We start from the raw sequence: 25089 nt of genomic DNA, 5'->3' as shown, positions 1-25089 counted from the left end.
TATATATATATATATGCATACGCAATATATAATATATACATATAAATCCGTACGTTATAGCAGCAGCAAGAGCAGCAGCTGCGACAGCAACAGGAGCAACTGCAGCAGCAACAGCAGGAGTACGTACATTTGTTTTCAACGAATTGATGGAGGAGACAAGACTTCCCTGCTCCTGCGTCTCCAATTATAATAAACTTAAACAGGTAATCGTGCTGCTCCTTCCCCTGCAGCAGCAGCAGCAGCAGCAGCAACAGCAGCAGCGACAGCAGAAAGAAGCACTTTAGTACAAAGAAAGGAAAAAGAGACAAAAATAAACAGAAAAGGAGACAAATGAAAGACAAACGGAAACAATACATAACAAACAATAAATGATTAACATTAAAAAGTAAAGGAAGACAAGCAACAGCAGCAGCGGCAGCAGCAGCAGCGGGAGAAGCAGCAGTAGCAAACTCTAACTGGTGTGCTGCTTACCGGTGGCGCTGCCATCTTCGCTGCAGAAGCAGAGACGCCCACGCTGAAAGACAACAATGGCAGCAGAAGCAGCAGCAGAAGCAGCAGCAGCACAGACACTGTAGCAAAGTCTTCTTCGCAGGGACACGAATGCCCAGCAACAGCAGCACCACCAGCGCCAGCAGCTGCAGCAGCAGCTGCTGCTGTGAGTTAGTGAATCCCGTTGAGGCCCTAAAGTGGTCGTCAAGCATTGGCAGCAGCAACCGCCAATTGAATCGTTTCTCGCTGCTGCTGCTGCTGCTGCTGCTGCTGCTGTTGCTGCTGCTGTAGTTGCGGCTGCAGTTGCTGCTGCTACAATTGTTGCTGTTGCTGCTGCTGTGTTGCTTACAGGTAATAACAGAGAGAGGATCCTTCAGCGGCTCTGTCCTTTTCTAGTCATTGAACTAAACCCCTGGCGATCTCGCTGGACCAGCAGCAGCAGCAGCAGCAGCGGCAGCAGCAGCGGCCAAATGAAAAGGAATCGGCTTCTGTTGCTGCTGCCGTCAGTTCTTTGAGTACATTTTAGAGACTTCTTTTCTTTAGTTGTTGTTGCTGCTGCTGTTGAGTCAAGGCACGAGAAGAGCTGTAGCCCTGCTGCTGCTGCTACTGCTGCTGTTGCGGCGGCGGCGGTGCCTGAGATGGCGTTCACTGCAGCAGCACTGCAGCAGCAAAAAAAAAAATCTTAGCAACTCTACTAATTGCTGCTGCTGCAGTCAATACAGGAAGTGTTAGTGTAGAGGTAATTTGGTAGTATCTTGCTGCTGCTGCTGTTGTTGTTGTTGTTGCTGCTGCTGCTTTTCAGCGCAGGCGGCGGCGGCTCGGGAGCAGCAGCAGCCAAGGGAGCAGCAGCAGCAGCAGCAGCAGCAGCAGAAACTGCAACAGTGGACCCACACAAAGAATTGCTTTTTATCCCTTTATTTTATGGTTCTTGAGATGATTTTATCCTCAAGGATCTGACAAGACACTTGAAAACACCTGCTGTTGCTGCTGTTGCCGTTGCTGCTGCTGCTGTTGCTGCTGCTGCTGCTGCGCAGTCGGCGACACTTGGATATTTCTTACTGGCCCCTAGGTGTGTGTTTCCTGCATTCTGTGGTGTACATACGCCTCAGAAGTACCTTTATCTTTTAGCTACATTTGAGCTACAGGAGAAGTTGCTGCCATTCCCTGCAGCAGCAGCAGCAGCAGCGGCAGCAACAGCAACAACAGCAGCAGAGGCGCTCGGTCGGTCGGCCCGCAGTGAAGGGAGAATTGGCATTACTGCATTTATTCTGGTGTGTCTTGTCTGAGCAGCTGCAACCGCAGCGGGAGCAACAACAACTGCTGCAGTAGCAAGAGCAGCAGCAGCAGCAACAACAACAAGCAGCAACTGCTGCAACGGCAACCGCAGCAGAAATATACCCCTCAGGGGCGAGACAGGCAGCCAACTCGCGTGACACCATCAGCTGCTGCTACCAGGAGGTAATTGCGGCTGCAGCGAGACAAACAACCCCACTTTTTGCTGCCTTCCCTTCTTGTGCTGCTGCTGCAAGCGCAGCGGGCATTCACCAACTGCAGCAGCAGCAGCAACAGCAACCACACTAGCAAATGCTCTAATGCTTGTTCATTGGTTCATGTGCCATAAACTATAGCCACTTGAATTCTTTCTTTCGTCAACTGCAGCAGCAGCAACTGCAACAACAAAAGCAGCAGCAGCAGGCCATAACAACAGCAACAACCACAACCACCATCAGCTGCATCATCACTAGCAGCACAACAACATCACCACCATCATCACCATCATCATAATCATTATAAGCTGTTGCAGCAACAGAACAGCAGCAGCAGCACTAACAGCATCGGCATCAGTAGTAGTAAGACTATCATCAAGAGCAGCAGCAGCAGCAGCAGCAGCAGCAATAATGAGTGATCCAAAGCAGCAACAGAATCGTGATGCATATGATTATGTATATAAAGTTATATTAGTAGGGGATGCAACAGTAGGAAAAACACATTTATTATCTCGTTATACAAAAGGAAAATTACCTATTAATCCTAAGGCTACTATTGGTGTTGAATTTGCTACTAGAACTGTACCTCTTGCTGTTGGAGGTACTGTTAAAGCACAGGTAAAATATTTTATTGCTGCTGTTGTTGCTGCTGTTGTTGTTGTTGTTGCTGTTGCTGCTGCTGCTGTTGTTGCTGCTGTTTTTTTGCTGCTGTTGTGGCGTTTTTTTAGTGCCTTTTTTTTCGTGTTTTGCTTCTTTTTTTACCCCACAACCACCAAAAAAAAGCTTAACAACATCCTTCCTGTTATATTTGCTGCTGCTGTTGCTGCTGCTGTTGCTGCTGCTGTTGGTGTTGCTACAGATATGGGATACAGCAGGTCAAGAACGTTATCGTAGTATTACATCAGCACATTATCGTCGTGCATTAGGTGCATTATTAGTTTATGATATAACAAAAAAAAAAACATTTTTAAATGCGAGTAAATGGTTAGAAGAATTAAGAAGTAATGCTGAACCAGATATTGTTGTTATGCTTGTTGGTAATAAACTTGATCTATGTGATCAAGATCCATCATTAAGAGAGGTAAGAATTATTATTATTATTATTTATTTATTTATTTATATTATTATTAAATTTATTTCCTTTTTGTTCTTGTTTTATTGGTGTTTTTATTGTATTAATGCATATGTTATTGTTGTTGTTATGCGTGTTGGTAATAAACTTGATCTATGTGATCAAGATCCATCATTAAGAGAGGTAAGAAGAATTATTATTTATTTATTTATTTATTTATATTATTATTGAATTTATTTCCTTTTTATTCTTGTTTTATTGGTGTTTTTATTGTATAAATGCATATGTACATGTTATTGTTGTTATGCTTGTTGGTAATAAACTTGATCTTTGTGATTAAGGTCCCTCCTTAATAGAGGTAATTACTTATTTATTATTATTATTATTATTATTATTATTATTATTATTATTATTATTATTTTATTGTTTTAATGTTTCTGTCTCCTTTATCGTCTCCTTTATTGTCTCCTTTATTGTCTCCCCTATTTTCTCTCGTTTTGTGGGTGTTTTGTGTCCTTGTGTCTCTTGATTATTCTTGTCTTTGTCTCTTTTTGTCTCCTTTTCCTCCTTTTGTCTCCTTTTGCCTCCTTTTATTATTCTTGTCCTTGTGTCGCCTCTGCTGTTGCTGCTGCTGCTGCTGCTGCTGCTGCAGGTACCATACGAGCTAGCAGCTCGTTATGCACAGAGTAATGGATTATTCTTTAGTGAGGCATCAGCAGTAACATCATTAAATGTAAAATTAATATTTGAGCATCTTTTGCAAGAAATATATAATAAAACATCTCAGCAAAAAAATAGTCAGTCGCATGCAGAAGCAGCAGCAGCAGCAACTGCAGCAGCAGGAGTACAATTATGCAGCACACCACAATACTCCCAACAACAGCAGCAATTGCTGCAGCAACAAATCAGCTGCTGCAAAACGTAAATGGTATAGAACTGCTCCAGTCAGTTTAATACACATACACACCTTCCGTCGGCTGCTCCTACTACTTTGTATTTGCTGGTGCTGCAGCAGCTGCTGCTGCAGTTACTTTTTGCAGCTGCTTGGTGTAGCAGCTGCTGCAGTTGATGCTGCAGTTGTTGCTAACATGTGCAGCAACTGCTGCTGCCGCTTCAAAGTCCCCCGTTGCCTGTTGCAGTAGCCAACACCTAAGCTTAGCGCAGTCCCTGTTTTGCACCACAGTGTCTGCTGCTTGTATGGGTGATGCTGCGGCAGCTGCAGCTGCAGCAGCTGTTGCTGCTGCTGCAGTGGGGAGCACTCACGTTTGTGCTGCTTTATCATCGAAAGGCCAGCAGCAGCAACAGCATTTTGAATGCGCTGCCATGACCTGGGGCACGAAGCAGCAATAGCAATAACAACAGCAACAGCAGCAGCAGCGGCAGCTGCTGCTGCTGTTGCTGTCCGCCCCGAAGCTTTGTTTTTACAGACGGGCTGTACGTACACCGTAACCCCAGCAGCTACCTTCTTTGTAACATTTAGACAAGCTGCCACAGCAACTCATTGATAAGGTGCTGCAGCAACACCTAAACAAGCTGCTGCTGAAGCCCAGCTGCTGCTGCAGGAAGTACTAAAGGTTGCTGCAGCAGACTGTCGCTAATTCACTGGAGGAGGAAGAGCAGCAGCCGCATATGCAGGATTATTTGCGTTAGAATTAGCAGCAGCAGAATTAGCAACAGGCTTTCGTTTGGGGCTCACGAGTGCAGCCATGGGGCAGCTCTAACCAGAGGGTGCAGTAGCTGCTGCTGCTGCACAGCCTGTAGAAATTGTTGCAGCTGCTGCAGCATGGGAGCAAGCGACAATTTTAGTGTATAGACAGCCAGAGGAGTAGCAAAACTCAGAAGACGATGAGTGCAGCAGCTGCAGCAGCAGCAGCAGCAACGAACAGACCAGCTGCCGGGATCCAGGCCGGTCCCTCTCTTGAAATAAGTGTGATAGCAACAGCAGCAGCAACAACAGCAGGAGGCACAAAAGAGCAGAAGCAACAGCAGCCAAAGGCCTACAGCCGCTGCAGCAGCAAAGGCCAAGCGGCCATCACAAGGAAGTCAGGTAGCAGAGACAGGCAGATAGATAGACAGGCAGGGGGGAGCGATAGGGAGACGAGACAGCAGCAGAAGCAGCAGCAGCAACGGCAGCAGCAGCCGCAGGAAAACAAAAATAAAATACCCATCATGAATAATAAAAAGGTTCTTCGGTAATTCCTTTTTGCGCATTATGTGGGGCCCCACAGTTGCTGCCAACAAGGGCGATAGATTCAACAAGGGCGCAACAGCAGCAGCAGCAGCAGCAGCAGTAGCTGCTGCAGCTACACTGACGCAGCAGCAGCAGCAGCAGCAGCGGCAGCAGCAACAGCAGCAGCAGCTACGGCGGCGGCTGCAGCAATAGACCTAAATGCTAGAGGAAAAGCCCTCAGGTAGCCTCGCTACTTCGGGGCTCCTGTTTTATACCATTTGCTGCAGCAACAACCCCTTCTCCAGCAGCAGCAGAAGCAGCAGCAGCAGCATCAACAACAACAACCCCACGCGTCACTGACACCCCGCTGATCTGACGCTGCTAGGGTGTTGTTCCACTCTACAGGGATTTCTGCTGCAGCGGCAGGAACAGCAGCAGCAGCAGCAGCAGGTGCAGCAGATCTGCAGTACGTGAGAACTCTGCAAAGAAAGAGAATCTCAGGTCTGCTAACAGGTACCTCGCATGCCAAGGGGCAGCAGTGTTAGCAACAGCATTAGCAGCAGCAGCAACCTCTGCAAGTGTGCGAGGGACAAACCACGCCCCAGACGGGAGAAGCAGCAGTAGCAGCAGCAGCAGCAGCAGTGACATCATCAACCACAACCAGCCACTCCTGCCCACTTTATCAGGCATCCGAACAGTAGCAGTTACAGCAACAGCAGCAGCAACAGCACCAGCAGCAGCAACACAGTCTGTGGAAGCACGTCTACGGGGCAGGGGCCCCTAGGGGCCCCAAGCTACCGCTGTTGCCTCTTACAGCCCCAGCAACAGCAACTGCAGCAGCAACGGTAGCAGCAGCAGTAACAACAACAGCAGCACATCACTAGCCGCGTGCCTGTGAGCACGAGCGTCGTGATGGGGGGCGCTGCTGCACGTGCTGTGCTGCTGCCTGCTTTTTTTTTAAATTGCTGCTGCTGCTGCTCCCCGTAGCCCACCGCCACGTGGAACGCCCCGGGCAGCAGCAGCAGCAGCAGCAGTAGCAGCAGCAGCAGCAACAGCAGCAGCAGCATTAACAATGGCTGCAGCAGCACCAGGTTCCTCCCTAATGGAGGGGACCCCTAACGAAATAGTTGGGGTCCACAGTGTACAACTTGAAGGCAAAGCAGAGGACAGGCAGCAACAGCAGCAGCAGCAAATGCTGCTACGGCTGCGCCAGCCCCCTTGCGACGACGAAAGAGGGAAGAGCAACCCCGTGGCTGCTGGCTTAGCAGCAGCAGCAGCAGGATCAGGATCAGACACAGCAGCAGCAGCTGACGGTGTTGCAGGTGCAGGAGAAGCAGGCACAATAGGGGAAGCAGCAGCAGCAACAGCACCAGGGGGAACAGAAACAGATGGTTATTTGCTTCAGTGGTTCCCTGGCTTTGATCTTCCTATTGGTCTTAAAGGAAGAGCAATCTTAAGAAGAGTCCTTAATCAACGACGCTCCCTAGATGCAGCAAGATGTGTAAGCCTTCCTGTTCCTGCTGCTGCTGCTGCTGCTCTTCCTAATTCTGCCATTGCAGCAGCAGCAGCAACAGCAGCTGCTGTTGCTAACAACACTGTATTATTCCCTGTTATTGCTAGCACCTTGCCGTATGTTCAGCAGTAGCTACATCCATTCCCTTCTACTCCCCCTCTCACCACCACCACTACCATCACAATCTGCTGGTACCGTTGCTGCTGTTGCTGCTGTTGCTGCTGCTACAGAAGGCAATATTATCTGAACACGGTATAATTTTAGGTCGTGGTGTCCCCGGTCATACAACAAATTGGGGAGGATTAACAGTTCGTGAATTATTGCATGCAGCCCATTTATTGGGCTGCTGGCGACAAGTCGAAGAATTATGCCTCTCATTTTGTTATACAAATGGATTCAAAATTGAATGGGTCAAAGAATTAAAAAGAAAAGGTATAGAAAAAGTTACCTTAGCTAATTTAATACATATGAAAAGAAATGCTGCTGCTGAAGCTAGAAAAAAAAAATATAATCATAATTCTAATAATACTAATACTGCTCCTACTGCTGCTGCTGCTGCTGCTGGCGGTGGCGGTGGTGGTAGTGGTGGTGGTGAAGGGAGGGATGATGATAAGGCGATAGGAACGGATAGCGGTAAGGATTTAGATACGCATGGGAATGGAGGTAGTACAGCAAATGCAACAACAGCAGCGACAGGGACAGCAGTAGGAACACAAGCAACAGCAGCAACAACAGCAGCAACACAAGAGGTAGCAGACAGCAAAGGGACACCTACTACAGGAAGGAGAGGGGGATGTAGACAAACAGGAGCAGGACTTAGGATGAGAAGGAATTGTACTAGGACTAGGAGGAAACGTACAGACTTCCAGCAGCAGCAGCAACAACAACAGCAGCAGCAACAGCAGCAGCAACAGCAGCAGCTGTTGCTGCTGCATCCGCAGGAAGTCGAAAGCACCAATAGCAGCACACCTACAGCAGCAGCAGCAGCAGCAGCAGACGCTTCCTTCGGCTGCTCCATGACGAGCCTTTCTTTGCCGCCTTCAACAGAAGCAGCTTCGGAAGAAGGACCACCAGCAGGCCACCACCAGCAGCAGCAAATACTGCAGCAGCAGCAGCAGCAGCAGCAGCATGAGTCCCAGCTGATGGAATCTGTATTAACTCCAGAACCCTCCGAGGTATCCTTGGGGGCCTCCCAGGGGCCCCCTCCATCTTTGGCTTCACTTGAGGGCAGCAGCAGCAGTGTGAGGGTTACAAACAACAAGCGCAACAGCCGCCGACAGCAGCAACAGCAGCAGCAACAGCAGCAGCAGCGCCTGTTTATGATGAATGCGTCCCCTGCAACTGCACAGAACAATGACAGCTCTGCAGCAGCAGCAGCAGCAGCAGCAGCAGAGACGATGCCTGCGTTATGCGCAGCTCTCCCCACATGGGTTGCTCCATATGGATCCTCCAATTCCGTTGTTATGGAGTTAAAGGGGGCCCCAGAGGGGCCCCCAGATGGGCCGCAGGGAGGGGCCTCAGGGGGGCCCCGAGGGGTGCATCAAGAGGGGCCCCTTGAGGGGCCTCCAGAGGGCCCCCCAGAAGGGCCCCCTGCTGACGGGTCCCTTGGGACCGCATTCGGTAGTACAACCACATGGTACATGCAACAGCAGCAGCTGTTGCAACAAGAGCCGCAGCAGCAACAAGTGCAGCAACAGATGCAGCAACAGATGCAGCAGCATATGCAGCAGCAACTGCAGCAGCAGCAAGATGCTCAGCGGCATCTTCTGCTGCAGCAAGAGCAGCAACAAGGAGGGGGTCTTGTGGCACATCATGGGCTGCAGTGGAGTTCCATTGTATGCGCAATTGAAAAGAAGGAGGACCCAGCAACGGCACCTGCAGCAGCAACAGCACCTGCAGCAGCAGCAACAGGAGCCACAACGGTGCCGGCCCGCCCTGCAGCAACAGCAGCAGAAGCGGCTGCTGCTGCTGCAGCACAGCAGCTGCAGCTTGAAGACGGTTATCTAGAGCCGCCCTATCCTTTCCAAGATGCCCATCACGGCTCCTGCAACACGGACCCAGCAGCAGCAGCAGCAGCAACAGCAGCAGCAGCAGCAGTTGGACATGAACCGCCTACATCGCTGTTGTGTGAGTGGGAACGAGCGTCTCAAAAGATATGCAGCTTGCAACAGCAGCAACAACAGCAGCAGCAACAGCAGCAGCAGCACCAAGCCCTCCCTGCTGCGCGGCAACACTGGTTGGCCCCAATGCCTTATAATGTATGTGGGGTCCCTCCACCGTCCGCGCATACACCCGAAGGTGCTCCGCTGCAACAAATTGCCGCTCCTCAGCAGCTGCAGCAGCAGCTGGCACCTTCCCCCCTGCTGCAGTGCAGCAAGGCTGGGGGTCTCCCGGACAATAGCAGCAGCAGCAGCATAAGCAGCAGCAGCAGCGATGTGAGCTGCGCATCTTGGCAGGTAAAGGCACCCAGCAGCAACAGAAACAGCAGCAGCAGCAGCAGCAGCACGTACGCAGCAAGAGCAGCAGACCACCCACAGGTAACACAGCGAAGAGCAGCCGCAAGAGGCTCTAATGCTTCTGTTGCCTCTCGGCCCCGACATCGCACGAAGGCAGCAGCAGCAGCAGCAGCAGATCAGCAGCAGCTCCAAAGGACATCATCGGGTTTCCCCTCGCTGCAGCAGTTGCTGGCCAGCAGCAGCAGCGACAGCTGCAGCTGCTGCAGCGCCAGCAGCGGAGATGAAGAGACAGCGTATCCTTCATTGCTGCCAACCCCCAATCTAGGGTTCTCTTATGGGGGAGCCCAAGTCACACTGCAGCAGCAGCAACAGCAGCAGCAGATGAACTTGGAGGCTTCGTCGTCAGCAGCAGGTGCTGGGGACCTCCACCTGGGAGCAGTAAAAGACGAGTGTTCAGCCTTCTCAAACGACCCTTCTTTGCTGGGGGCAGCAGCAGCAGCGCAGCAGCAGCAGCAGCAGCAAAACCCTTGGCAGGCCGTCACGGCGTCGGCAGGGCCGCCGCCGTATGGGGATGGATCGGCTGCAGGAGCAGCAGCACCTGCAGTAGCAGCAGTAGGGCCACCAGCATCTGGAGAAGCAGGAGGCCCAGGAACTGCAGCGGAAGCAGCAGCAGCAACAGCAGCAGCAGAAATGCATGCAGCTCCACAGCAGCAGCATCAGCAGGAATGGTGGTCAGGGGGTACAGACACCCCAATGCTGCTCTCCCCAGGGCCCACGCCTGTAGGGGCCTCCCCTTGGGGCCCTCCCGATTCTGCTGAGGCCCTCTTTCGGACAGACTGCAGCCTTCAGCAGCAACAGCAACAGCAGCAACACCAACAGCAGAGCCTCATACAGCAGCAGCAGCAACAGCAACAGCTGCTGCTGCAAAGGCAAGAAGAAACCCTATCGGCAGGAGGCCTCCGCCTCCCTGGGCAAGGGTCCTTCTTAGAAGATTGGGGGCCCCCAGGGGGCCCCCACAGTTCAAATGCATGCCACATAGAACATAATAATATTTGCATCCATGCAGCAGCAGCATCAGCAGGAGCGGTTGCTGCTGCTGCTGATCACGTCAATTCTCATCTGCAGCAAGACCCAGCTGATCCGCAAAACTCATCCTGCTTAGATATACAGGGACAGCAACAGCTGCTCCTGTTGGAACAGCAGCAGCAGCAGCAACTGCAGCAGCAGCAGCAGCTGCAACAAAGGCAACCACAAATGCAGCAGCCAAGGGCGAGACGCAGGGCTAAGGGGAGCGGCATAGAGCAGCAGGGGCAGAAGAGGCAGCGTAATGATAGTGCGAGAAGCAGGAAGCAGCAGCAACAGCAACAACAGCAACAACACCAGCAGCAGCTGCTGCTGTTGCAGCAAGAGATGCCTTCATGCCTTCCTGCGCAGCCGCAGATACAGCAGCAGCTACTGTTGCCGCAGACCGCAGTGTCTCTCCAACATCCAGGGGAAATAAGCTGCAGCAGCAGCAGCAGCGTGCTTCAGCAGCATGTGTCCGCTCAGCTGCCGCCGGAACAGGACAGTTTGGCTGCAGCAGCAGCAGCAGCCGCTGCTGCTGCTGCTGCTGGTATTCCAGAGGCGTACTGTGCAGCAGCAGCAGCAGCAGTAGCGCCAATGTATGCGCCATCTTGGCCTTTAGATGCCGCAGACCCAGCAGCTGCAGCAGCTGCAGCTGCTGCTGCTGCGGCTGCTGCTGTCGGTGCTGGCGGGATTCCTGGGGCCCCAGCTGTGGGGCCCCCCACATAGTAATTCTCGGGGACCCCTTGGGGTTTTTGATTTTCAGGTACTGTGCGGGGCCCCCTGAGGCCCCCAAGGGAGCAGCAACAATGTCTGCTGCAGCAGAAGCAGCTGTGCTGCAGCAGCAGCAGCAGCAGCTCTGCTGCCTTAAAGGGAAGATTGGGTTTACCCGCAGCTGTGCTGCAGCAGTCGGGGTGTACGTACACATGAGGAAACCTACACGGACCCAAAGGGGATCCCTCTCTTTAAGCCCTTTAGGGGGCCCCTGGGGGGCCCCTGGGGGGACCCCTGGGGATCCCGCGGGGCCCCGAAGAAGGCTTTAATAGACAATAATACCAATAAGCGGTAAGAGAGAAAACATGCGTACATGGGGTTAGAGGGAAAGAAGGAAAGAAGAATAGACAAAGAAATACTATTTAAAGAACTAGCTAAGTATAAGAAACAGGTAAGAAAAAGTAAAGAAGGGAGGAACGGATAGGTACGGGTTACTACAGGGATAGAGGAAGAGTATATCTATAGTCTTCCTTTCTCCCATATAGACTCTATAGTATATATATACACTTTATATAAACTATATAAAGATTATATTTAGTATATGTACAGTATATACGTATAGATGTCAACGGAATCAATAGATAGTGTGTATATAGTATATATAGTATAATATATATAATATACAGTTTATATGTATGTCCTCTATTTTTATTAATTAATGTTACTTAGTAAAGTTACCATTTAGGCATACAAATAGCTGCTGCAGCTGCTGTTGCTGCTGCTGCTGCCGTTGTAGTGTGTGGATGTGAGCGGCCGGTCATAAAAATCTCGTGCAGCCGACAGCAGCAGCAGCACAGCAGCAGCAACAGCAGCAGCAGGGACAGTAGTTCCCTCCAGATGTAAATAAGGTAAGCAAAGGGATTAGAATAATAATACAATAAAATAAAAATAAAAAAGAATAATATTTTGTAAACTTATTTACAGATAACCAAGGAGAAGGCAACATTGTTTACTCTTTGCTTCCCTTTACATTTATTTAGATACAAATAAGTAGCAAAAAAACAAAAAATAAAGAAAAGAACAAAACATAAACAGAAAAAAGAACAAAAAAGCCAACAAATTAGATCGATTTGATCTAACGTCCTTAAGAAGTCCTCCAAAGTAATCCCACTCGGTGCGGTTGCTGCTGCTGCTGCTGCTGCTGCTGCTCGAGCCCGCAGAGCAGCCGCAGCCGCAGCAGCTGCAGCAGCTGCAGCAGCTGCAGCTACAGAAGGCAGCAGCTGCAGCGTGAGCAACAGAAAGAATGAGGAGTTGTTCTATGAGTCTTTCCTTAGGGTTTCTTATCTCGCAGCAGAAGGGGTCACCCCCAGGGTCACCTGGTTGGCGTAGACACCCGAAGCGAGGCAGCAGCTAGATCCTTGCGATGCTCCCTGTTCTGTTATTAATGGGATCCTCTGGGATCGCCTGGGATCATCTGGGATCGTCTGGGATTATCTGGGATCATCAGGGATCGACTGGGATCATCGGGGATTTGCTGGGACCGTCTGGGATCGTCTTAGATCGACTGGGATCGTCTGGAATCGTCAGGGATCGAGCGGGATCGACTTGGATCGACAGCAGCGAAGGTGACCCGGGGTGAACCCTTAGACGTTAAACGCTGCAGCGTGCCCAAGACAAGGCATTTGCTGCCTTTGCTGCCTTTGCTGCCTGCTGCTGCAGCAGCTGCAGCAGCAGCACCTCCAGGTTGCTGGTGAGTTTGCTGCACCTCTACTAGGTAAAAGAGATCTGGAGATGCCTGTACACTTGAGGGTCTTCGGGTCGCCGCAGCTGCTGCATCGCCGCAGTAAGAGGAGCGGCAAACAGCAGACACCCCGATCTGCTGCTGCAGCAAGTGCAGCAGATGAAGCAGCTGCTGATTCTTCAGGGCCCCCGAGGTCCCCACAACAACCCAACACTTTCTACCCTGATGACTCCCCCCAGCTGCTGCTGCCGCAGCAGCAGCGCAATAAGGGAACAGGTGCTGCTGCTTCGAGCACCTGGATGCATCCCCTGCAGGTCAGCTGCCTGGTGTCTGCATCTGCTGTTTCTGCTGTTGCTGCTCCTACGAGCCGCATTGCTATTGCTGCCTGGGCGGGTGTTCCACCTGCTGCTGCTGCTTCTGCTGTACCTGCTCCTGCTGCTGCTGGTTTTTGTGGTGGTGCTGCTGGTGCTGGTGCTGCTGCAGGTGACAGGGCTACTTACATGATCTTCATTGCTAATCTCTTTGCCTTTGCTGCTGCTGCTGCAGTATATATAAATCCTCATGACTTGCATCGGCTGCATGCGCTGCAGGCAACTGCAGCAGCTGAAGGTTTCCCCACACCAGCAGGTTCCCCACAATATAATGGAGGGAGGGACGGCAATACTGCAGCAGTAGCAGCAGCAGGTGCCGCTGCTGGTGCCGCTGAGAAGGATGGTGAGCAGAAAGCAGACAAGAGGCGGATGCGGGGGGGGCCCCATTGGCATCGGAGGGCCCCCCAGAGACCTGCTGCAGAAGCACCCAGCAGCCGCCGCCGCTATAAGAGAGTATTGAATCTAACAGGGAGAAAGCATGGAGCAGCAGCAGCAGCAGCAGATGACGCAACGGATGCAACAGCAGGAGCCAGCGGTTCACCCCAATCGCCACAAGCGGAAGAAGGAGTCACAGAAATGCAGGCATTAGCAGCAGCAAAGGGACAGCAGCAACAGCCACCGCTGGACCCTTCAGACACAGCAGCACCACACGAGGCATCCCCTGCTGCTGTTGCATCTAAACCCAAAAGGCACAACATTTTCAAGGTTTTCCTGCCATCCCGGAGAACTGAGCAGCAGCTGCAGCAGCAACAGCAGCAGCAGCAGCAGCAACAGCAGCAGCAACCGGAGGGCCCGCAGCAAGAACAGCCGCAGCAGGAACAGCAGCAGCAAGACGTGCAGGCTGCAGCAGAGCTGCAGCAAAACCCAGCAGCAGCAGCAGCTCCCCCATCTGTAGCTGCTGCTACTCTTCCTAAAAGCCAATTAGAAGCAGCAGCAGACAAGCAGGTGCTGCTTCTGACAGCTTCACAAACACACAATAATAGTCAGCAGCAGCAGCAGCAGCAGCACCAATAGCAGCAGCAAAGCTTCTGGCAAATTGTGGGGTTTGAGTTTGCTGCAGGAGGAGACACAAGGAAGCCCTGCCCCTTTAAAATCCCCTAGGAGGCAGCGCCTGTCAATGAGGCATCACAAGCAGCAAAAGCAGCAGCAGAAGCAGCAGCAGCAGCAGCAAAAGGAGGAGGAGGAGCAGCGGCAAAAGGAGGAGGAGCAGCAGCAGCAAGAGCAGCAAACCGAAAATGAAATGCTGATAGTTGAAGCACTCGAAGTGCCCTTACATGATCAGCAGCAGCAACAGCAGCTGCCACAACAACAGCAGCAGGAGCAGCAGCAAGAGCACCAGCAAGGGCAACTGCAGGAGCAACAGCAGCAGCAAGAAAAGCTGCAGCAAGACAAGCAGCAGCAAGAACAGCAGCTGCAAGAAGAGCGGCAGCAAGAACAACAGCAATGTCGCAAGAAGCAGTCAGAACAGGAACAAGAACAGCAGGAGCAACAACAGCAGCAACACGAGCAGCAGCAGCAAGATCCGCAGCAAGAGCAGCAGCAACAGCAGCAAAACAAACACCACCACCGCCGCATTCATTCTGTTAGGCGGGCACGCAACCCCACAAATGTAGGATCGTTTGTTGCACTAGACAGCAGCAGCAGCAACAACAACAACAAAAATAACAGCAACAATAACAGCAACAATCACCACCACCACCACCACCGCAACAGCAGCAGTAACAGAAGCAGCAGCAAGAAGGACAAAACCGACGGAAGCAGCAGCAAACGCCGCAGAACAAAAGGCCCCCAGAGCCCTCCGGTGCAGCAGCAGTGTCCAGATGACCAGCAGCAGCAGCAGCAGCAAGAGCAGCAGCAGCAGCAAGAGCAGCAGCAGCAGCAAAAGGAGCAGCACCACATCCATCTACCGTTGCTGCGGCGGCAGAGGGCTACCCGTTTTTCGTCTTTGCATTCACAGCAGCAGAAGCAGCAGCAGCAGCAACAGCAGCAACTGCTGCATGAGGGGTCTGCGCAGGCATATGATTCTTTGGGCCTTCCTGTGTATGACCAGCTTCCGCAGCAAGGGTCTCATGCAATGGAGCAGCAGCAAAGGCAGGAGGAGCTGCAGCAGCAGCAACTAGGAGCAGCAGCAGCTGTTGCTGCTCAGCAGCCGATGCTGTCATCTCCTCGGGTGTCTCTGCTTGAGCGTCAGGCCTCCCTTATACAGAGACACCGCGAGCAGCAGGAGAATCGCAGGCAGCAGCAACAGCAGCAACAGCAACAGCAGCAGATGAAGAGCCGCAAATACGTAGGACCGCAGCAGCGGCTGTTAGCTGTTGCTCCTCAGAATGCTAGACGCAGCGCTGATGACATAAGGGTATCGCTGCCACGGCGGCAGTTGCTGCTGCAGCAGCAAGAGCAGCAGCTGCAGCGGCGAGAGCAGCTGCTGCAGCAACGAGAGCAGCTGCTGCAGCAGCAGGAGCTGCAGCGGCAGCAAGAGCAGCAGCTGCTGCAGCAGGAGCTGCAGCGGCAGCAAGAAGACCTGCAGAAGAGGCAGGAGCTGCAGCGACAGCAGGAGCAGCTGCTGAAGCAGCAGGAGCTGCAGTGGCAGCAACAGCTGCAGCAGCAGCAAATGCAGCAGCAGCAGCGGGAAGCAACTACACCGCTGCAAACAGCACAGCAGCCGCAAAACGACTTGAAACAGCCGCTGCAGCACATGGAGCCGCAGCAGCAGCAGCAAACCCAAGAACAGCAGAACCAATGCCAGCAACAACAACAACACGAGCAGCAGCAGCTGTTGCTGCTGCAGCAGCTGCAGCAGCTGCAGCCATGGCTATTTGAAGCAGCTGCAGCAGCAGGACCTCGTACCATGCAAAGCTTTCCTGCTTCCCCTCGTTTGTCGCTGGTGGAGAGACAGTCGCTGCTGCTAGTGCAGCAGAAGCAGCAGCAGCTGAAGCAACAACTGCTGCGGCTGCAGCAGCAGCAGCTGCTGCTTCAACAGCAGCAGAAACAAATAAGGAAAGCGCACTCTAGCCGTCATTTTGTTAAACAAGGAAGTCCTTTGCTGTCACGTCTCTCCTCCGATAGCTCCCCCTTTCTGCCTAGACAGCAACAGCAGCAGCAGCAGCATCTGCGAACGTACAACAGTCTACCCTCGCCGCCGCCGCCGCCGCAGCAGCAGCAGCAGCAGCGACTGCAGCAGCAGCAGCAGGAGCAGCCTCGTAGGGCCTCAACATTCCCTGTATCGTCATCTTCTGATCGTCTCTCTCTTGTGGACAGACAAATCTCGCTGCTGCAGAGGCAGCGGGAGGAGCGGCTGCAGCAGCAGCAGCGCAAGCGGGAGCAAGAGCTGCAGCAGCAGCAGCAGCAGCAGCAGAAGCAGCAGCAGCAACAGCAGCATGTGCCGCTGCAGCAATTCACCCTACGCAAGCCAACTAACTCCTACCTAGCCCTTGCAAGAGCTTCAGTAGCAACAATAAAAAGGGCAAGGGAAGCAGGTGCTGCTGCACTAAGAGCAGCAGAAGCAGCAGCAGCGAGCCGCGTAGCCTCGCAGCACCAGCAGCCGCACCAGCAGCCCCTGTTGAGGCAAGCCTCTGCTGCTGGTGCCGCGCAACACGGAATGCATGAGGAGCAGCTAAGGAGGAGGGGTGGCAATGCAACCTCGGAAGTAGCAGCAGCAGCAACAGCATCTGGTGCTGCTGCAGCAGCAGGTCGTGGGGCACCTCCTCCTCAAGAGAGTACCCCTAAGGAAGCAGAACCGAACACAGCAGCAGCAGCAGCAGCAGCAGGCCATGATGACCGTACTCCGCTAGTAAGCGCGAGGTCTACCCCACAGGATGCAGACAGGCTCAGAACGCCACGAGGAGACAGTCCAGTCTCTTTCCAGCAGCAGGAGGAGCAGCAGGAGGAGCAGCAGCAGCAGCAGCAGCAGCAGCAACAGTCGGGTGATGCAGCAGGTAGGCATACTGCAACAAACGATACAGCGTGCAACACGGAGGATATATATGAAGAAGCAGCAAATGCTGCTACCTTATCAGCTTCTGTTGCTGCAGCAGCAGCTGCTGCAGTGGCCGCTGCAGCACCGACCACCCCACAGCAGCGAGAAACTGCCACTAAAGCTGCTGCTGCTGCAGCAGCAGCAGCATTCGGTGCGTCGCTACAGCCGTTGCTTCCATACACATACTCTCTGCTGGTTCCGCATTGTCTAGTGATTCTACATGTGCTGCTGTTGTTGCTGCTATTGCTGTTGCTGCGGCTGTTGCTGCGGTTGCTGCTGCTGCTGCAGGAAAAGCTATTTCCCCTGCTGCAGCACAGCCTCAACCGTTTCCTGATGATGAGGACCCAACAAGCCCGCGTACGCCATCAAAGCAGAAGCACCAGCAGCAGCAGAAAAGATAAAGCTAGGAACAGCAGCAGCAGCGGCACCAGCAGCAACAGCTAAACAGTCAGTTGCCTATACAGTTGAGATCGCCTTTCTCTTCTCTGCTGTATTGTGCTGCTGCTGCTTCCTCGTTTTGTGCTGCAGGTGACACTTCAACTCCCGCTGCAGCAGCCGCAGCAGCAGCTGCTGCAGCAGCCGCAGCGGGAGTGCTGCAGCCATCTATGCTTAGGGGCAGCAGCCCTCTAAACCCTCGGGTAAGCAACATATGCTGCATATTCTGCTGTCTGCTTTTGTTTACCCTTTTCTTCCTTTGCATGCAAGGCATGCTGCTACTGTTTGTCGTTGCTGCTGCTGCAGGGGAGGGAGCAGCAGAAGTCTCCGCTGCAGCAGCAGTTCACCAGCGTCAACAGCCGCAGCAGCAGCACCAGCAGGAACGGCAGGGTTTCCCCTGAGGCTCCGGCTGCCTCTCGCTTCTCTCCGTCCCCTACGGCATCCGCAGCAGCAGCTGCCGGAGCAGCAGCGGGTGCTGCCGCCGCCGCCGCAGCAGCAGCAGCAACGGCAGCAGCAGCAAGCCTAGAAGCAACAGAAGCAGTAGCATTAGAGCTAGAAGACTCGACAGGTGCTATACAAAATGTATCCGTGAAGCAAGGGGAATCTGCTGCTGCTGCTCTGCACGCATTTTGCGTGCAGCAAGGCATTCCTGCTGCAGGAGAGCAGCAGCTGCAGCAAGCCCTAGCAGCAGCTCAGCAGCGGCTGCACGAGCAGCAGCAGCAGCACAGCGAAGCCTCCAAATCCCCAAGCCAATACACAAACAAACAGCAGGAGAAGCAGCAGCAGGAACAGCAGCAGCAACAGCAGCGGCAACAACAGCAGCAGCCAGGGCAGCAGCAGCAGCAACAGCAGCAGCAACAACTGCAGCAACAACTGGAGGAAGAGCTGCAGCAGCAACTGCAGCAACAGCAAATTGCTGCTGTTGCTGCTGAATTAGCGGATTTAGACATGGAGACAGAAGACACACCTTGGGATGCCTCTTTGCCTGCGTCTCTCTTTCAAGAGGATGAAGTTGTCTTGCTGCGGCCCCCGCAGCCGCAGCAGCAGCAACAACAACAACCGCAGCAGTCAGGGCAGCAGCAGCAACAACAGCAGCAGCAACAACAAGAGCACCAGCAGCTGCAGCAGGAGCAGAAACCTAGCCAGCCTGCGCTTGTTCCAAGCCCGGTGGGGCACCCACAATCCGTGCAACAGCAGAAAGAGCAGCAGCAGCAGCAGATGCCATCGGAGACGCAGAAGCAAAGAGGATTGCTGCAGACACCCCAACGGCTCCAGCAGCTGCTGCCGAGGCCGCGCAGCCGCAGCCTCCATACGATTCTGGTGCATCAGCAGCAGCAACAGGCTTTGCTTCAGCAGCAGCAGCAACAGCAGACTTTGATGCAGCAGCAAAAACAACAGGCGTTGCTGCAGCAGCAGCAACAACAGGCTCTGCTGCAGCTGCAACAGCAACAACAGGTGTTGCTGCAGCAGCAGCAGCAGCAACAAGCGTTGCTGCAGCAACACCTTCAGAGTCCCAGCTACAAAGGCAGCAAACTGCAGCAAACACCTTCTGCTTCCCCTGACCCGCTGTTGCTGCAGATGCATGCAGCTGTACCTCAGCAGCAGATGCAGCAGCAGATGCAGCAGCAGCAGCCTCTGCAGCTATCACCTCAGCAGCCGCCCTTGCAGCCACAGCAGCAGCTACTTCAGCAGTCACCTGAACCATCACAGCAGCAGTCGTTGCAGCAGCCGTTGCAGCAGCCGCTGCAGCAGCAACCACAGCAGTCTGTGCCGCAGTCGCCTCAGCAGAAATTGGAGCAGCAGCTGCAGCAGCCTCTGCAGCAGTCACCTCAGCAGCAACCACTGCAACAGTCGCTGCAGCATTTACTACAGCAGCCACAGCAAATAGCCCCGCAGCAGCTACACCAGCAGCAGCAGCAGCAGCAGCAGCCAGAGCCATGGTATAGTCCAGTGGAGCAGACAGAAGCTGCGTCGCTGCAGCAGCGGCAACCAGACATGAGCGATATTAGCTGCTGTGTAACTCCACAGAAGCAGCAGCAGCAGCAGCAGCAGCAGTTGCAGCAAGACGGGGCATCAGCCTCCCCACCTTTCCTACTGCCGAGCTGCCGACCGCAGCATTCCTCGTGGCAGCAGCAGCAACAGCAGCAGCAGCAACTGCTGCTGACACAACTGCAACTGCCGCAGCAGCAGAAGCAGAAGCAGATGCTGGCTCCAACACAGCAGGAACTGCTGCAGGATCAACGCCAGCGAGCACAGCAGCAGCAGTTGCTGCTGCAGTTGCAACAACAGCAACAGCAACAGCAGCAGCAACTGCAGCAGCTTCAGCAACAGCAGCTGCAGCAGCAGCTGACACAAGAGCATTCGTGCTGCAGCTATCTCGGTATTGAGAGTCCCAAGGCCTTCGCTTCTCTGCAGCCTTCTTACAATAGCACCAACAGCAGGAGCAGCAGCAGCAGCAGCAACAGCAACAGCCCCCTTTTCTTATCTCCTCGTTCAGCGACTGCACACGCGCTGCTTCCCGAGATGCAACAGCAGCAGCAACAGCAGAAGGAGCTGCAACAGGCCCTTTCTTTGCTACAGCAGCAGCAGCAGCAAAGGAAGAGGGGTAAAGGTAAGAAGGAGCATCAGCACAAGCAGCAGGAGCAGCAACAGAGGCTGCTACATCTGTTGCAGCGGCAGCAGCGGCACCTGCACCGGTCAGAGAGCGCAGCAAAGAAACAAAAGCGGCTGCTGCTTGAGCAGCAGCAGCAACAACGCGCAGCACGGCTGCAGCAGCAGGTGCAGCAGCTGCACCGACAGGTGCGGCGGCTACTGCGGCAGCACCAAGGGGAGCAGCAGCTGCTTCTGCAGCAGCTTCAGGGGGGGAAAGAGCAGGAGCAGCAGCTGGAGGGTCTGCAGGCGCAGCAGCAGCTGCTGTTGCAGCAGCTGCTGCAGCAGGACGCCAATGTCATGAGGGCGTTGGATATGCTACAAGAGCTGCAGACAACAGCAGCAGCAGCAGCAGCAGCTGCTGCTGCTGCTGACACCCCCACAATGCAGCAGCAAGATGTCCTACTGACGCCTCGAACGCAGCAGCTGCAGCTGCAGCAAAGACAGCTGCTGCAGCAGCAGCTGCAGCAGCAGCAGCAAATGTTAGAGCAGCGGACTCAGCAGCTATGGCAGGAGCAGCTGCTGTTGCAGCAGCGGAGAGAAGAGTATCAGCGACAGCTGCTGCAGCTGCAGCTGGAAATGCAGGTGCAGCCGCCGCAGCAGCAGCAGCAGCAATCAGGGCTGCAGCAAACTGTTAAGCGGGTGCTGCAACGCATTGGGGTTGCTGCTTCAGACAACACAGCAGCAGCGGACGCAGCGAAGGCTACTGCAGCACAGACACAGGCGCTGCAGGCAAGAGCCCTTCAATGGAGGGGCCTCGTTGAGCAGCAGCGGCGCTGCCAGCTGCTTCAGCAACAGCAGCAGCAAGATATCCTGCGGCAGCAGAAGCAGCAGCGGCTGCTGCACCTCGCAGATGTGCTGTCAGCAACAGCAGGTAAGAACCCGCAGCAGATACACCAGGCTGCCCGCAGCAGCAGCAACAGCAGCCGCCGCATGCGACCAAGGCGATACTATGACGCAGAGAGCAGCAGCAGCAGCAGCAGCAGTAGTAGTAGTAGTAGCAGCAGCAGCAGCAGCACGACTCCTAGCAGCAGCTGCAGCAGCGAGCTGCCAGACGCAGCCTTTACACCCAAAGTAAGATGGGGAAGAGCAGCCGTTGCTCGCAAATAAGACTGCAGCAGCAGCAGCTGCTGCCCCTGCCGTCTAAGAGCACCGCTGTGCTGCAGTTGCAGCAGCAACTGCAGCACAACTCCTAGCAGCAGCTGCAGCTGCTGCAGCAGTCTTTTGTTTTTTTTATTTTTCTTTTATCTTTGCTTCAAGTTAAAACGTCTAAGTACAACTCAATGCTGTTCTCCTTGATGCGGAAGGAGCAGCAGCAGCAGCAGCAGCAGCAGCAGCGGCAGCAGTAGAAGCAGCAGCGGCTGCTGCTGCTGCTCCTTCTGGTGCTACGAAGATACCCTGCTGCTGCCGTGGGCATCTTCAAGTCAGAGGGTAGGCTAACGCAGGAGCTTCTGCCACTGTACCGGTGCAGGTGCGGCAGCAGCAGCAGCAGCAGCAGCAGCAGCTGACGCTGCTGGCTTCGGGTTGATGCTGCCATGTCTTCTGGGGTAATGGAACATCTGGGGTGTCTGTACACTAAAATGTTGCTGCTGTGCATGCAGCAACAGCAGTGGAAGCACGCCAGCCACAGCAGCACGGAAGCCCACACAGCAGCCGCAACGGCAACACCAGCAGCAGCAGCAGGACCAGCAGCAGGAGCAGGCGCCACTGCAGTGGCAGAAGCAACAACTCCAAAGTTCCAGCAACACGTATAGATATACGAGCAGCAGCAGCAACAGCGGCAGCGGCGTCAGCAGCAGCAGCAGCAGCAGCAGCAGGCAGCTGCGCTCTGTAGTTTACGGCGAGGTCCGTTTGCACGCAGCTGCAGCAGCAAAGAGCAGCTCTTGGCAGCAAAAGAAAATACAATAAAATAATAAATAAATGAATTAATTAATTATTTAATTGAATTAATTAATAGTAGAGAAAGAAGCAGCAGCAGCAAATCGAGGGGTTTGCTGCTGCCTACGCAGCCGCGGTGGGCCCTCCCTTGCTGCTGCTGCTGCTGCTGCTGCTACTGTTACACTTGCTGTCTTAATCGATTGAAGTGTGTCTATGAAAATACTTTCGAATCTTTATCTTTTGCTGGCAGCAGGAGCTCCAGCAGCAGCAGCAGCAACAGCAGCAACAACAGCAGCAGCACGAGGCCTCGCGGTGGCGGGGCCTTCGGCAGCCTCCAAACCCGCGCGTTTGTCTTCTAAACCCTAAACCCTAAACCCTAAACCCTTTCTTTTAAATCATAAACCCTAGCTGCTACCTATTATGTTTAAAGACCCAAACCCTAAACCCGAATCCCTAAACCCTAAACCCTAAACCCTAATCTGCTGCGACCGGGGAGGGTTTGGCGAGTCTCCTTGTGGGGAAAGCATAAAGCACTGCTGCTTGTCAATAGCAGCAGCAGCAGCAACAGCAGCAGCTGGATTCTGCTTATCCTGCGCAACAACAGCAGCAGCAGCAGCGACAGCATCAGAAACAGCAGCAGCAGCGCCATCGACAGCAGCAAGGCCCGCCTGCAGGCGCCCTTGCTCAGGTAATAGGAAGGCAGCGATGGCAGCAGCAGGAGCAGATGCAGCAGCAGCAGCAGCAGCACTCGCTCCGTTGCTGCAGCTGACACAGCAGCACGAGCAGAAAATGGCCGGCCTGGGTATTGGCCAAAAGCTGCAGCAGCCGCTGCTGCTGCTGCGGCAGCTGCAGCAGCTACGTCAGCAGCAGCAGCAGCAGTTGCCCGCTGAAGTACCTAGAGATCCTGCAATAGGAAGTGATGCGGGAGCAGCAGCATCTGCAGCAGCAAACCATCCGCAGCTGTTACGGCAACTACAGGAACTGCAGCAAGCGCAGCAGCTGCAGCGTCAACACCAGGAGCAGCAGCAGCATATGCATCAACTGCAGGAGCAGCAGCAATTGCTGCAGCAGCAGAAGCAGCAGCAGGGAGCTCATCATGAACTGCTGCAGCAAATGCTGCAGCCGAAGGCAGATGACTTAGATAAACAAATTCTGCTGCAGCAGCGAATCCTTAGAGCGCAGCAGCAGCAGCTGCTGCAGCTGCGGGCTCATAACCTCAGCAGCAGTAGCGCAGCAGAAGAGGGATGGCAGCAGCAGCAACAACAACAGCCACAGGACCCCCTGCTGCTGCAGCTGCTGCAACAAACCCAATCGCAACAGCAACAGCCGCAGCATCAACAACTGCAGCAATTGCAGCAACTGCAGCAACTGCAGAATCAGGAACTGCAGCAACAGCAGCAGCGGATGATGCCGACACAGCAGCAACTCCCTAACCCCAGCAGCAGCCTTCAGCAGCAAGTTGTGCTGCTGCAGCAGGCCCTGCAGAGCAGCAACAAGGATACATTGGCTGGTCTTAAGGGGACGCTGCAGCAGCAGCAGCAGCAGTTGCAGGTGCTGCTGCTGCAGCGACTGCAGCAGCTACAAGAGCAGCAGCAGCAGCAGCGACAGCAGCAGCAACTGGGATTCTTCGACGGCGACCCAAATGGGTGGGTTGCTGCTCCGCTGCAGCAGCAGCAGCAGGCGGACTTTGGTGCTGTTGCAGCACATCCTGATTCCTGGATGTATACTGCCGATAATCAGCAGCAGCAGCAGCAACAGCAGCAGAAGAAGAGAGAGCGAAGAGGCAACTCCACAGTATGTTTGCTGCAGCTGCCAGCAGCAGAAGTGCGACAAGGCGCAGGAAGGAGACACAGGAAGCAGCAAACAGGGGACAATTGGGATGCAGCAGCAGCAGCAGCTGCAGCAGCAGCAGAAGCAGCAGCAGAAGCAGCAGCAGCTGCAGCAGCAGTCACAACTGTTGAGGCGGCACCAGGAAAGCGAAGAAGGATACCTTCTGCTAAGGCATTAGCAGCAGCAGCAGATGCTGCTGCTGTTGCTGCAGCAGCAACAGCAGCAGCACGAGCTGTGGATGCCTCTTACCGTGTCCACCCCAAATGGGAACGACTCCGACAGCAGCAACAGCAGCAGCAGATGCAGATGCAGCAGCAGCAGATGCAGATGCAGCAGCAGCAGGAGCAACAGAAGCAGCAGCAGCTGTTGCAGCGGCAGCGGCAGCAGCGGCAGCGGCAAGCAGCAACCCCACACATGCCCGAGACGATCCCCACAGCGCGACAGGCGCAGCTGGCTGCTATGCAGGAGGAGCGCCAGCGTCAGCAGCAGCAGCAGCAGCAGGAGCAGCAGCAGCAGCAATTGAAGCGAGCGCAGATGAAACGAGAAGCCCTGCAGCACAAGTTGCAGCAACCGCAGCAGCAGCAGCAGCGGCAGCAGCAGGGGTACGTACAGCCCATGTGGCGTCGACTGCAGCAGCTGCAGGAGTTGCCTGCTTTACGTGTAGTGCTGCAGGCGGAAGCAGCTGGTGATGCACTGCAGCAGCAGCAGCAGCAGCAGCAGCTAATCACAGCAGCAGCAGCAGCAGCAGGTATAGGCAGGGCAGACTGTCTTATAGATACACTTGCAGAGATCTATCATAAGGCGCTGCGGCTGCTGTCGCAGCACGGCGTGCTGCTGCTGTGTGAGATAGGCAGCAGCAGCAGGAAGACTGCTGCTGCTGCTGCTGCTGCAGCTAGCAGCAACAGCAGCAGCAGCATCATATACACCCGACATGTCCCTGCAGCCTGCAGAGCCATACGCACCGAGGACAATGCAGCAGACACCTGCCCAGCATCAGCAGCAGCAGCAGCAGTAGGAAGTTCTGGCGAGGCAGCAGCACAAGGGACGAGAGAATCAGATTGTTTGCTGCTGCAGCGCGGGCTGCTGCTGCTGGCAGCAGACAGGCAGGTTGATGCCCCAGAACAGCTGCTGCAACAACCGCTAGACAGTAAGCCACAGCAGCAACAGCAGCAACAGCAGCAGCAACAGCACTAGTAGGAGAGAACCGAACAGCAGCACGAATGTGTTTGCTTGCTTTGTTGTTGCT

At 54.1% G+C, this 25089-nt stretch overlaps 4 protein-coding genes across 4 annotated transcripts in view; all 4 read left to right on the top strand.

The window, feature by feature from the left end:
- Positions 1-4893: 4893 nt before the first annotated feature.
- EMWEY_00010370 (hypothetical protein) lies at positions 4894-6863 on the top strand (the record flags this gene model as incomplete). The annotated part of the gene is made up of 3 exons (XM_013478811.1): positions 4894-5240; positions 5624-5965; positions 6206-6863. The coding sequence occupies 3 exons, from the start codon at positions 4894-4896 to the stop codon at positions 6861-6863; spliced, it is 1347 nt and encodes a 448-aa protein (XP_013334265.1).
- A 689-nt stretch (positions 6864-7552) lies between these two features.
- Positions 7553-10978, top strand: EMWEY_00010360 (hypothetical protein, conserved; the record flags this gene model as incomplete). Its single annotated transcript, XM_013478810.1, has 1 exon — positions 7553-10978. The coding sequence occupies one exon, from the start codon at positions 7553-7555 to the stop codon at positions 10976-10978; it is 3426 nt and encodes a 1141-aa protein (XP_013334264.1).
- Positions 10979-12754: 1776 nt separating this feature from the next.
- EMWEY_00010350 (hypothetical protein, conserved) lies at positions 12755-21663 on the top strand (the record flags this gene model as incomplete). Its single annotated transcript, XM_013478809.1, has 6 exons — positions 12755-14020; positions 14136-17202; positions 17340-17408; positions 17580-17689; positions 17793-21209; positions 21607-21663. 6 exons carry the CDS (start codon positions 12755-12757, stop codon positions 21661-21663), a joined length of 7986 nt encoding a protein of 2661 aa, XP_013334263.1.
- Positions 21664-22802: 1139 nt separating this feature from the next.
- The window catches only part of EMWEY_00010340 (hypothetical protein, conserved), a gene marked incomplete at both ends in the record, with an annotated part of 5894 nt that continues 3607 nt past the window's right edge, over positions 22803-25089 (top strand). The window contains one exon of the mRNA XM_013478808.1: positions 22803-24990. Coding sequence (XP_013334262.1) covers positions 22803-24990 — 2188 coding nt within the window. The remainder of the gene's footprint in view (positions 24991-25089) is intronic.

The sequence above is a fragment of the Eimeria maxima genome, genomic scaffold, assembly GCF_000499605.1.
Source record: "Eimeria maxima Weybridge genomic scaffold, Emw_scaff69, whole genome shotgun sequence".
In the NCBI taxonomy this organism is placed as follows: Eukaryota; Apicomplexa; class Conoidasida; order Eucoccidiorida; family Eimeriidae; genus Eimeria; species Eimeria maxima.
Note: the sequence above shows the minus strand (reverse complement) of the source record. Positions and strands in the feature narration are given on the sequence as shown.